The sequence below is a fragment of the Nanorana parkeri genome, unplaced genomic scaffold (genome assembly GCF_000935625.1).
Source record: "Nanorana parkeri isolate BGI_ZX_2015 unplaced genomic scaffold, ASM93562v1 scaffold273, whole genome shotgun sequence".
Lineage (NCBI taxonomy): Eukaryota > Metazoa > Chordata > Amphibia > Anura > Dicroglossidae > Nanorana > Nanorana parkeri.
Window position 1 is genome coordinate 1,228,510 of NW_017306541.1, and position 13,367 is coordinate 1,241,876.

Genomic DNA, 13,367 nt, shown 5'->3' on the forward strand with positions numbered 1-13,367 from the left:
CCAGAAAGGAATAAACAAATTAAAAATGCCTTGGAGAGTACACAGGGCTGACTCTCCTCACTCCTGGCAGCTGAATAAAGCAATGGGGGAGTTCACAGAAGATAGATAAATAGAAGTGGCATTAAAATGAACCTGCTGTTTACTTTAATCAACTATCAACTTTTCATATATTACCATTACCAAGCATATGCAAGCCTTTGCCTGACAGGTCCTTAACTGGGTTTCAGAATCCTTAAGGGGTCCCCTATCTCTATCTCAAGGGCAATTCCTCTGCTGATACAGAATACTAGTTGCTTTATAGCAGCTTTAGAAAGGTTCCCAACGTTATACACATTAATTTCATCCAAATGTATTTGTCAAATGTTATTGCTACCTGAATAAATCACTGTGAAGCCAGACAGTTCTGCCCGACTTGTGCTTTTAGCCCCACAAGCAATTCCACTGTCTGCATGGCTATGGTTACACCCTTCTTGGATCTAGACATCTCTTCCAAAAACTCTGAATAGACAGCCTAAATTAGTTTAATATTATTTTTTTATTTACAAGAGGGGCCAAAAAAATTCTACTGTTTTTGAGCAATATTCCCTGTTTTTCAAATCTGTACATTTGCATATTATTACGCAAAATCATCATGGAAAAAGCTTTTTTTTAGGGAACCTATCCTATTAGTATACTTTACAAAAATCCTATGTTGTATTAAAAGTTTTAATCTAAAAAAAAAAAAGTTCCTTTTAAAATGAATGCTGTTAGGTCACTACTTACCAGTAGATGCCAGCAGATTACATTAATAAAATCATGTCATAATGAGTATTAGTACACCAGTACATACATTTATATTGATGAGAAGACTGCAAAGAATGTCTGAACTTAGTCACACGTATATTGCAAATATCAGCTCCTAATTACCCTTTTATTTTATTCCTGGCATAAGGTGCAATTTTATCTTTTTTTTTTTTAATGCTCCTTGTAGGGAAAGATACATCGTGCATTTTGCATGCAGCCGCTTATATAAAAATGCCTGACAAATGCACGTATTGGGTATTTTTACATGTGAAATCATTCATCCTATTGGAAGATGCTCCTGCTATTAACCACACTACACAAGAACAAAAGTGAACCTTTGAAAACTACTGTACCAAACCCTACCTATGCTTTAAAAAGGCTCTGATCACTCTGAGGGCAGGGGGAGGGGGGGGGGGGGGAAACTGCTTCAGATATGCGGTGCTGGTAGGGGGGCCTGCATATAACTGCAGCAGACTCTCAAACCTTCCTGTCATGTACAAATAACAACCACTGTAGCAGCCAATGCTTTGGTACTTGCTGATTGTGCTTGACTTAGCAGACTCCTTGCCTCTTGCACATTTATTTTGGCCAGTGAGAATGCCCATCACAGTGATGGGCCAATGTATGGGAATGGAGCTTAGCGGCAACCCTCCCAATTTCTGAAAGTATTGCTTTGCCTACACGGAGCTATGCCTATTAGAACAGCCAGGCACTTGTTATGACACAAAGGTTTGGGAGGCTGCTGCAGGTATATGCAGCATCTTTAGATTCTGCCCTACATGACAGTTTAAAAATCCAAATGATAGACCAAAATATGTGCTCTTCCCCTAAAATGTAAAATGATAGTACAGTATACTCAACAAATTATCATTTTGTTTTATTTACTAGACATTAAGCATTAAATTCCATATAAAATTATTTACTGAGTTGTTTTTCACCCTCTTTCATTTATAAGCCTAAAAGCCTACCTCCTACCTCCAAGTTTCTACAAGAACAATATCTTTATGGATTTTTTTTTCTTTACAGTTAAGTTCTTACTTTAACTATAATTAAAATTAATTAAGTGCTTAACTCAGTATATTACCTCAAAGAAGCAAATGGCATTTAGTCATGCACATTCACATGTAAAGTAGGGAAATGAATGACTTCAGCCCTACCTCTGGAAGCATCAATCCTTTCTTTCACAGTGTTCACAGCTCTGAGCTACGTATACACATCCTGACTGTTCTTATATAATAAATAAATCTAAGGTATTTGTTTACAAAAGTCTAAAATCTCTCTTTAAAGTATGCTGCCATAATTGTTTTTTAATCTATCATTTTCATATATGTATACTAAAAAGCCTTAAATCAAGTTATGAATTGAGCTATATTTATTTGTCTTTATTAATTTTAGTTTGTATCCAAAATGTCTCCAGGAAATAGATCATTGGTCAGGTTAGAAAACAATATGCTTGTGTATTCACACTGGAAAGTACAGATTACTTATACAACAAACCATCAGTGCTTTTTCCAGGTTATTGCTGGAATAGCTATTCCAGAGTAGCCAGCAAACTATCCGCTGCTACGTATTCCTTGTTTTATGTAGTAAACTGGAGTTTCTGTCAAAATAAACTGTCAGTTTTTATGAATATTTTTAGCAGCACGCCTGAAAAGATGCTGCATAATATTAAAATGGACCTGAAGTAAAAAAAAAAAAAGAGATTTGCTATATTGTATATAACATTTAGGGGGTTATTCACTAAGGAGCCGAAGGATTAAGTCCAAACCTTCGGCTCACTTTGGCTGCAGGAAGCCCCTGGTTCAGCTTAACCGAAAGGCCGAAGCACTTAGCTGAGCAGAACGCATATGCACAGCCAAAGCGGGGACTACAGTCACCGTTAGCCCTGCCTATCTGTTTACATTCGGCTAGGATCTGTAAAATTGATCATTTTGCGGAGGGAGTTCGCCAGGTGTGGTCGTGTCGTCGGGCAACGTGCCTTTTTTTATTATGATGAGTCGGCTGCGTCATGGTCATTGCTGGATGAAGTGATTGACCTTGGATTAAGTCGTTGGATTCTTGTTTAGGGTTTTTTGGGGGAAATAAAGGAATTATCAAAAACAATTTTTGTGTTTTTTGTTCAATTAAAAGAATTTTTCAAACGACTGGTCTGTTTATTTACTTTGCTTAACCCTTTAGTGAGTGAGTAGGAGTACAAGCACCCCTTACTCATTCACAAGGGGGGGCGCATCTGAGTGCCCCCTTTGTGAAAGTGGGTACCCGCATGCAAATAAGCCCCCCTGCCCGGAAACCCCCACAACCACTGGGCCAGGGTTCCGGGGAAAAAGCCCCTGTCCATTTTCCGCGGTGGGATCTAAAGTGCCTTGTATGACTTTTCGGGGGAACCCTACGCACTTTTTTTTTACTTTTATCTTAAGGGGTCTGGTATGGATTGGGAGGGGAACCCCACTCTGATTTTTTATGTTGACATAGCTCTTTTTAATTCTCTTCGCTAACGCTGAGGTAGCAAACAGAATGAGCGAGCCGAAAGCTGCACAGCAGCATATGGCTATTCCCTCCCTGCTATATGGCCCCTATGAGAATAGTGGCAAACTTCAGGGAATGAACTGCTGAATGCTCCATATGTTGGATTTGCTGAGGTGAACGTGTTCTTCACTTCGGTTCAGCCGAATGCGCTGAGGCTGTTTGGCTGAACCGAAGGGAGCCGAAGCCAGCCGATAAATGGCTAAAAACAGCCGTACACGGCTGAAGTGAATGGCTGAACTGGATTCAGCTCCATTCACTTTTGCTCGGTTATTGATCTATGACCCCCTTAGAAATGTTAATTGTGCCTAAGCAGTACCCTAAAAATGTCTTGAATCCCTCCTATAAATAGAAGTGTGCTTACTTCGCCTTGAACCTCATAGCTGTATCTGCAGTGTAAGATCATTTATGGCTCCCTGACTTCTCTCCATTTTGAAGTAGGGATCATTTGTCTTCACTCTGACTGCTAGAAGATTTGGAGTGAAATTAGGTGATGTCCCTGTTTTCTGTGTAGCTTGCTGGAGGAAGCTGTACATGAGGATCTGCAGTGCAAGCCCCTCTTGGCTTCTGCCTAATTTTTTCTATGATGTGCAGTTTTTGAACCTCTCTTGCTACTACTATTACCCTGACTCCAGTTGTCAAGGCAGCATCTCATTAGGACATTAGGACATTAGGAAGCAAAGCCCTGTCATCTACCAAAATGACCACCTCCAAACAGAGATACAGTACAGAGCAAGGCAAGTTAAAGTGTATTTCCACTTTTCAGTCAAATTTGAGAAAACCCCTCTATATGTTCATTAAGTGCTATTATTCACACAGCATACTGAAAAATAACTTTAAAAAAAAAGAGTTCTTACCTTTTAGATGTTTTGTTAAATCAGGCAAGATGGCTCATTCGAGGTTTGTCTTAGCCCTTTACAGTGGTCTGTCCTTATAGAAAAGACTTGGGACTAAAATTTGAGGATTGATTTTATCTGATAAACTTCATTATCATACAATGGGCAAGCCACCTCAAACCCTCACCCCTCGCAACCCCTTCTAACATTTCAAAGAAATAAAAGCCAGAAGCAATTTTAACCCTTAAACCGCTAACCCAAGTAAAACAATTAAACAGCAAGAATCATTTCTTTTTAGCTTATGCTATGTGATTGGTAACATGTAGCAAATATAAAATAGGTGTTATTCCAATTTGGCTGGAAAAGTGGAAATACACTTTAAATCAGTAACGAGGAAATGTTAAGCTGTAGAAAGCATACAAGAAATACTGATGACTAGTTCTTTCTCCTCTGCTTGCCTTTTGGGGCTCTGCCCACACAGCTGTGCCAAATTAAAAAATCAACACCAGTCTGCAGGGAGAGAAGAACCCCGCATTTCAGGTAAGTGGGGGTGGGGGGGAAGTGCCTTTCAGAAACACGCTAGATGATAAATAGAAACTAGAATAATAATACAGTCAGTTTTTTCAAAAGATAAAACTTGTGAATGGTATCCCCATACTAAAAAACAGAAATATGTTTTTCTGTTTACATATATCCATCTGATTGCACCTTCAAAATAGAAGTTATGGGAAATATATGCAATATACTGTATATGTAGATTGGATCACTAGAAATGAAAAATGATTTTCAGTCTTTGCAGTCCCTTGAGAGAACATAAATCAATAAAGGGTTAGCAATATAGTAGTTTTGTGGGGGGATTTATCAGAACCCAAAAACATAAATAATTTTCTGTCCAATGTCAAATGTCATGGGAAACAGTTTGATTCCCACTGAACTGGTCACTTAGATAAATACCCCTGTAGAAGCCTACACAAATGATTAGAATTGGCACATTAATATTATTTGTACAACATAAAGGAGAACTAAAACATCTAATAGCCCATGAGTAAATTTCCATCTAGAATAAATTATGTTTGGATGATCATCCATTACAAGCATGCCTATGGTTAAAACAGGTATCTAGTCTATGAAGACATGTGTACATACTGCTGTTTTTAAACTCCTGTCCACACAAACAGGCCACATCAGCCATGGAAGTGCAATCACAATGCTGGACTGGTGGAGACAATGTGGCTGCTTCAAATGCTTCACTGTTGATATACTTTTGAGCAGTTCTGTTGAAAAAGCTTTGTCCTTCTTGCACAAGAGCAACATCCTTTGAAAACTGGTTTATGCCAGAGGTAGGGCTAGGTGTATCCAGTGTTCTGATAGAGACTTCAAAATCTGATGCTAAAAGCTCTAAAACCGTATTTCCGGAAGGCATTTCATTAATGTTTGGCTCTGTGCTTCTAGATCCTATGTGCATGTCAACAAAGGTTGTTTGTATCCAGTGATGCCATAGAGCACCAACCAAAGAGCTCTTACTTACAAGAGACACGTTGGTGCTTGTGGTCTCACTCTTCATGTTCATATTTTCAGAAGATAAAGTATTTTTTATAGATGGATCATGTCCTGCATATGCTGAATGAGTGTGCATGGTTAGTAATGAGTGAGCATCCAACAAGGGAGGTGTTGCAGCATATATGCTGTGCCCCGTTTCTAATAATTTAGTTTTACCAAGGAAATTACTTTGCTTCACTGAGCCGTCATTAAATGTACTACTGACTGTGAAGATATTCATCTCTTTTCCTAGGAATAATGTTTCTATATTAGCTAAATTACTTTTACCTTCCGTAAATTCTGGGTTAGCAGCAGCTTGTTGAAACTGTTGTTCAAGATCAACTAAGGCCTGTACTGTACATGGTAAAAGTTTGTACTTATTTGAAGAGGTGTGACTGGCAATTATTGGCTCAGAGGGAGGTAGTTGTATGGAATCCCCTAATGTATTAGATGACTCCACAGGTTTTGCTTTACTTATGGTCCACAGCATAGAAACCTCTGACCCTGTAATGTTTTGAAAACCTCCTGTGTCCAAAGAGAAACTTGTGTTTATCATTGTACTTAAGGCCTGATTACCTATTGCCTGAAGAGAAGCATTGAAAATAGTATTTAAAGAAACAGCCTTTGTTGGTGTAATACCTAACTCCAAGTTTGTATATGAGCCTTCTTCATTCCTAGCTGTGGTTTCGAACACTGACATTCTGGATACAAGATAACGTTTTTCTACCTCCAAAAAGTTATCATCACCTGAAACCATATCCTGTTCTTCTTCATTGTTTTTGGAGGCTGGCAGTGGATTGACAACTACTTTAACAGATGAGCTATCAAATGGAAGCACTGTAGTTGGTGTAAAATAAGGACCCTTCATGAGCAATTTAAAGGTTTCACTGGATGTATCATTTTTTAATGTGATTCCCTTCCATTGTTCATCTCGTATATCATCACTTGAGGTCAATAAATCATGATGACCTTCCCACTTTGAATACAGCTTATCATAGCTTTCTGTCAATAATTCAGACATTGTAACACTTTGCTTTTGAAGTGGTATTAACACTTCATTGTGAAATTCTTCTTGATCCATGTCAACTACAGTTTCTGTTGATAAGATCTCCCGAGTCAAACTTGGTTGAAGATTTAAAAGACTCTGCATATTGTTGGCACTTATGTGTGGAATATTTGCTCTATGAACCAGTAAACTCCCAAGTAAATGTTTTGAATATGTGGGTGATAGTCTAGTTACTGCATCAAGCTCTGCGTACACAGTGGTACAACTTGAGAAAACATTACAGGAGATAATGTCTGTTAAGAATTTGCCTTGTACATATTGTGCAAATTTATTTCTGGCCATTACAGAACCAGGATGAACACTCCAAGTGTTCTGCTCTTTACACTTAAACTCTGGTGAAGCATTAATAACTTCTAAATCATATTTTGCCTCCATTGATGTCTCATAAATATACAATCCATTCATAGAAGGTTTTAGTAGTCCAGTAACCTCTCCATCTTCTTTGTCTGTGCTTTCCATTGTTGATTTTACATAATCCTGGGTACTTTGAACATTTTCATTTAAGAAAAAGGATACATTTTCAGTTTTTTTATCAGAGAGTCGTTTTCTATCAGCCATTACATGAAGAAGAGTTTCATAAACACTGCTAGATGCATTTCTGCTTTTTAAGTCAGAAAGTAAATATGTTGATATTTTACTATGCTCACTGCCAAACTGTACAATGTTTTTTTCATTTGAAGTTGGTGTATTCCTGTCATTAAGGTGGAAAAGCCATTTTAACCACCATGTCTGATTGGTATGGCTATAGCTATGCTGTGTAATATTGAATGATGTGCTATTTAGTTTCATAAATGGAGCCAAATACCACTCATCTTGACTTCCAGAACCTTCAGCCTCTACCTCTGAGACTGAAGACTCATTGCTAGTAGCGTTAATAAAAATTAAAGAGATACTGTTAGACAGTAGTTCATTGGTTGACATTTCCTCTCTGGTAGCTTCGATGAACCTGTTTTCTGTGGTTACTCTTTGATTTGTAGGAGCAGACCAAGAAGGCTGAGTCGTCATGGTCAAGAACCAAAGGTTAACTGCCGTTTTAGATGTGCTACTTTTTTCAGACGATGATGGTCTTTGTTTTATTGGCCACACAATTGGAGTAGAGATTATCCCTATGCTTCGTACACCTTTTATTTTGGAGTCTTGTATCTGCAGCTGCCAGCTTGCAAAGGAATGAGTGGCAGAGTTTCTCTTCATTCTGATGGGAAATGTAGCAGGAACGTTGAGTTCCTGCAGATCTGCATGTGTTATGCCATACAGTAAATGAATTGAAAAAAAACTGTTACTTGTACATAATATAAACACTACCAATGTTGTTAAGCCTGATTTCTCTCATGTCATAACCGCACACACACATATATATATATATATATATATATATAGATGGATAGATAGATATATCTACATATATATATATTATATACAAAACACAAAAATACACTTGTATATGTACAACTACTAGAGAACACAATATTCCATTTCACTGCATGCAGACATTACCGTTGCTAATATGTAGACCAAAGATAAATAACATTTAAACAGGTAGTATTGTCAATTATTTTGCACAGGAGAATGGACTGCCAAATGGCATGCTTCACTAGGGTGCACATATTTGTAGCTTTAAAGGTCTAGTCTCTCTATAGAAAGAAAACTAAAATATACATATAGTGGTGATAAATGTACTGATATGAAATTGAAATGGAAAAAACTGTGAATGTTTCAATCCTTTGGTTTAGCATAAGGCATAACAAAGTCACAAAAGGAATCACACCTCAGTAAATTTTGAAACTGGTAAGAATTCTGTAAATAAGAGCATATAACAAACCTTACTTATATTCTCTGTATCTAAACTGTCAGAAAACTGTCAGGTTTTGCTGTCTGTGTACAATGGGGGAAATTTCCAGAGTTAATGGAAATCTCCCAAAGCGAGCGTGAATTCCCGTCTAAGACAATTTTTCCCAGAACACGTGTCCCCAGACCTCTTGTTCTGAGTAAAACTTTAAAATTGTAGATTTCTCTCATCTTCTTTTTGGTGACCAGAACAAATACTGTACTGGCAACAATGGTCACCAGTAGAAATATAGTTGATAACACAGATTGTAATAAAAACAAATGGTCTAAACCTTCCCCAAAACTGAAATAAAAGGTTTTGCCTAAAGATAGACTTTAAAGTGACAATAAAGTCAGGAGTTGAACCTTAACAATGCATTTAAGCACCTTAACTAATTGCTGTCCAGAGCAATTTCTGACTATTTGCGCCCACATGATAAAATCTGAATTTTTGCCTAGAAAACAGCTTAAAACCCCCAGCAATTATATATTATATGAAAGCAGAGGCCCTGTATAATAAAAAAAAATTATGTCGCATGGGGGCCACATTCTGACGCTCGGTACGAATGATACAGTGGTTGTTTAGACACCGGATTGTTTGTATCTGAACAGCCATTGCCGGCTGTTTACAGTAGCAGCCGTGTTCTTGGTATAACCGCTTCAAGGGGCCGGCCGTATATATATACATTAACATTACATCAACTATTAACAAAAAAGTAGCTTATTTGTGTATCACTCGGCTGTAGGACCACAAATCGTCTCTGAATTCGTGTTGTCACTATTCTTCCTTCTAGAGGGTGGCTACTTTTCTTTCCCCATGGTCTCTGTGTGTGTTGTTAAGTGGCCGCCTCTCCACTCTCATAATAAACTATAACTTCAATAGAAATTAGCTAACTAAATGTGAGATTGTAGTACATCATGGAAATGAGCTTGGAGCTGTGGCTACTTTACAACACACACAGGGACCATGAGGAAGAAAAGTAGCCACCCTCCAGAAGGAACGACAGTGTCAGCATGAAATCAGAGATGATTTAGTGATACACAAGTAAGCTACTTTTTTGTTATGGTTAAGGTTAAATCCATTTTTAAGATTTGTTACTTTCATTTCACAATTATAACTGAAAATTATTTTCATATGTCATATAAAAGTTTAAAAAGTTATCCACTCTGGGTGTTAAATATGGCATGGCACATTTTTATACCTTTATTTATTATCATATCTACAACTTCCAACAGCCAATCATGCTAATGTTCAATGAGCTATAGATAAAACAAAGTTAAGCAGGGGTTCCTAGAGACCTAAATTCAGGGATGATTTGAGGATCTACAGCTGAGTGATGCACAAGTAAGCTACTTTTTTGTTAATAGTTAAGGTGATTGAGTGCATTTTTAAGATTCCTGAGTTTAGGTCTGAAGAAAAGACATATTGCATGAATACACCAATCCCATCCAGTACATCATTTTATTGTTGGATGGCATTACACTATAAACTTACGTTTACTCAATATAGCCTTATATGTATATTACAAATCTAAATATACAGATATGAACAAGAATGTTTATACTTCTAAAATATAAGTCGGTTGCGTTTAATCATCTGCAGGACCTACAGTATATAAATACATTTGTAAATGCTTACCAATATATGCAACATTGTAACAGTATATAATGTACTTTGGGTCTCTTACCAGTTGTTGGATTATCGGTGCTATTAGTAGTCATGTTAGTAGTTATCATAGTGGATGCTGAAGTTGCTGGGAAAATACAATAATAGGTGAGCTTAAGTAGTAACTGGGGATCCACTGCATAGTTAAAGTTCTAGGTGTGATTTAAAAATAACAGCAAACAAGGTTATTTGGGTGATCAAGCACATAGTTAACTTAGTAATCAGCATACTAAGTGGATTAAACTACTTTATTACCAAGGGAGCACTACTATTTTAGAATATCTCAATACATGCCAGTCAAGCTGTCCAGGACCCATTACTAAACATGCAATATAAAAATAATTTTAAAACAATACAATACAATAGAAAAATAATAGAGCAACAAGAAGGAAAATGGCACAATCAATTACATTCATTTAAAGTTAGTAACTGGGCTATCCCATTTAGCTGAAATACAAGAGCTCCCCCTACAGAGATACATGACTGTCTTTTAAAGCTGAACTCCAATTAGCCCAATAATATTGGTGGTATATTCAGGTTTAAATGCTTGTTTAGTCTAGGGGTGGTTTAAAATAGAACGGCACTTATCCTATGTCAAGCTTCCTGGTAGCTGGCACTCTCCTATGCTCCCTTAATGTTGGTGGGTCCTTGAGTCCCTCGAGTACAAAGAAGGACCACTGAAACAGAAGAAGAGTGGCTTCATGGGACAGGTCGTATAAAGGGGAGGAAGCCTGTGGGAGTGAGGAATAAGGTTGAGTATTCCTCTGCTTTAAACCTTCCCTAGACTAAATGAACATTTCAACATTGCTATGGGGGGGCACATACTAATTACGTTTCATGTCTGACTGGAGTTTAGCTTTAAATGTACATTTTTTTTCAGTTGTGTTATTTGGGAATTCAATTAAAGCCAACAATTGCAATCCACATACCTACTTTAGACGTAATTGTTTTTTAAAAAAAAGTAGCACAAAGATGTGTTTGGTTCTTTCTGAGAAAATTCTCACATAGAAAGTTCTTTCACCAAACCGCTAGCTCAGCACATAGCTAAGGCTGAATATTGGTGTTATAAGTAAATACATTTGACAGTTACCACAGTTAAACACTAGGAGGAGGTTGCTATGTACACACTTTATGCAACAAAATAATCATGTATTCATCAATGATCATGGATTATTTCGTATTAACAAATGTATTGTTTGTTAGGGAAAGAGTGGAAAAAATTGGGATTCTCCTCTGCAAATACAAATACACAAGAGTTTTCAAAGAGCAAGAAAGATATAACCTTAGCAAACATGACAAATAATGACCCACTCAATAACTCTCTTGGGACTCTAGAAAAGCCAGTACTTTTGAGGAACAAATGCTATTACAGTGATGCTAGTGCATAGTAATTTGCACTAGCATCATTTATGGGTAGCATTACTACAACATCTACAAGATCACACACACTTCTGCATTTTTAGCTTCATACACTCTGATTAAGAGTTAAGAGTTGTTTAAGCCAAAATGTATCAGTTGATTATAAATCCACTGCTTCTGTAAATGATACACCAGCTGGTTATTTGCAGGGATAGATTAAGGCAGAAAAAGGTAGCAGCTTCACCCCCATCCCTTTGATTTGTATTGATAAGGCTTGCAAAAAGTACAGGGAAGCCATCCCATTAGCACTGCCTTTACCAATATGAACATGACCCCATCACAAATAAAGTGTACGGTGACAGGCAGATGCACAGACCACTAAAGGTAGTCATACACTGCTCGAATTTTGGTGGAGTCAGCATGACAGTGTGTGGTCCAGTTGGCATCGCTACATTTGTGAAATGTTGATTTGTTTATGGATTTTTATTGAAGGGATTGGTCCAAAGGTTCTAGACTGAACAGTGAATGTAGCCAATACAATATCTCAGCATGGATGGGGGACTGAAGCTGCAGTCACTGTTTGGGTATTCTGACAACAATACACCCGCCGCTGTTAAAATATAATAGCCCAATGTGGATGGGGAAATCAAGTGTTTTTGAATGCAGGGTTGAAAAATAACAAAACAAATGGTGTGTGACCCGTTTTATTCGATTTCCCTAGTTTACTGAAGGAGCATTAAGGTTGTATCTCAGCATTCTGGACCTCCAACAGGCTGCTGTCTACGTTGTCTTGCAAATAATCTAGCTCTAGTCATTCACTGACACAAAACTATTTGTTTTGAGGCAGTGAATACAACCAGATTTAACTGAAGATGGCTTCATGTTTTGCAAGGTACTACAGTGAACATGTACTTGTATCGGAGCTTTGTCCCCAATAAGCATGCACGCAAAAATTATTTTACATGAGGCTTCTTGTGTATGAGAGGCAGCAAGGATGGTATTCCAACATCACAAACAGTTGTGTTCTAAGATTATGGGTAAAAAGCTGAGGTTAGGTCACTCACTACAGTATCCTGAGAAAGCGAATGATCTCATAATGCATGACAATGGAGCATTTCCTTTGGCCAAATCCAGTTAATCCCCACTTGTCCTCGTAACATTCTATAAAACCCATGCTATTGTTATTCCGATATTAAATATTCTGCAATAACTAACAGTCACAAAAGGGCTATTTACTAAAGGGTGAAGAGTTTGGAGAAGGCAGGAGAAGTGAACAATCTAGCACAACATAGCTGAACTAAAAAGTGAGCTGAATTAAAGAATTTTTTCGAATCAGCTATGTTGTCCTAGATTGTTCACTTCTCCTGTCTTCTCCAAACTCTTCACCCTTTAGTAAATAGCCCTTTTGTGACTGTTAGTTATTGCAGAATATTTAATATCGGAATGACAATAGCTCTTCTCCCTTTAGTAACTAGCCCTGTAAAAAAAATTAAAACTAATATCACAGTATATTTTCATTTTTAAATAATGGCTATTATGATTATTTGATCATTATTTCTACCTTCAAAAACACAAAATGCATATTACTCCAGTTATCAATACCACATTTATTAAATTATTGATGACAAGGAGATGTTAATAACAATTTAATTCAATAATCAACACTGCTTGCTTTATTTGGATTTACAGAGGAAATATAAAAAATAAAATAAAACCTGCTACAGTAAGTTATATCCTCGTTCTTCAAAGTAAACCTGAAGCTTACTTTTTA

The 13,367-nt window shown here is 37.2% G+C and overlaps 1 protein-coding gene across 1 annotated transcript in view; it reads right to left on the reverse strand.

Moving 5' to 3' along the window:
- The window catches only part of ADGRG6 (adhesion G protein-coupled receptor G6), a 140,821-nt gene that overhangs the window by 51,595 nt on the left and 75,859 nt on the right, over window positions 1-13,367 (reverse strand). The window contains exons 5-6 of the mRNA XM_018557213.1: window positions 12,201-12,206; window positions 10,260-10,325 (exon numbers count right to left, since the gene is read on the reverse strand). Of these exons, the coding sequence (XP_018412715.1) occupies window positions 10,260-10,325; window positions 12,201-12,206 (72 nt within the window). The remainder of the gene's footprint in view (window positions 1-10,259; window positions 10,326-12,200; window positions 12,207-13,367) is intronic.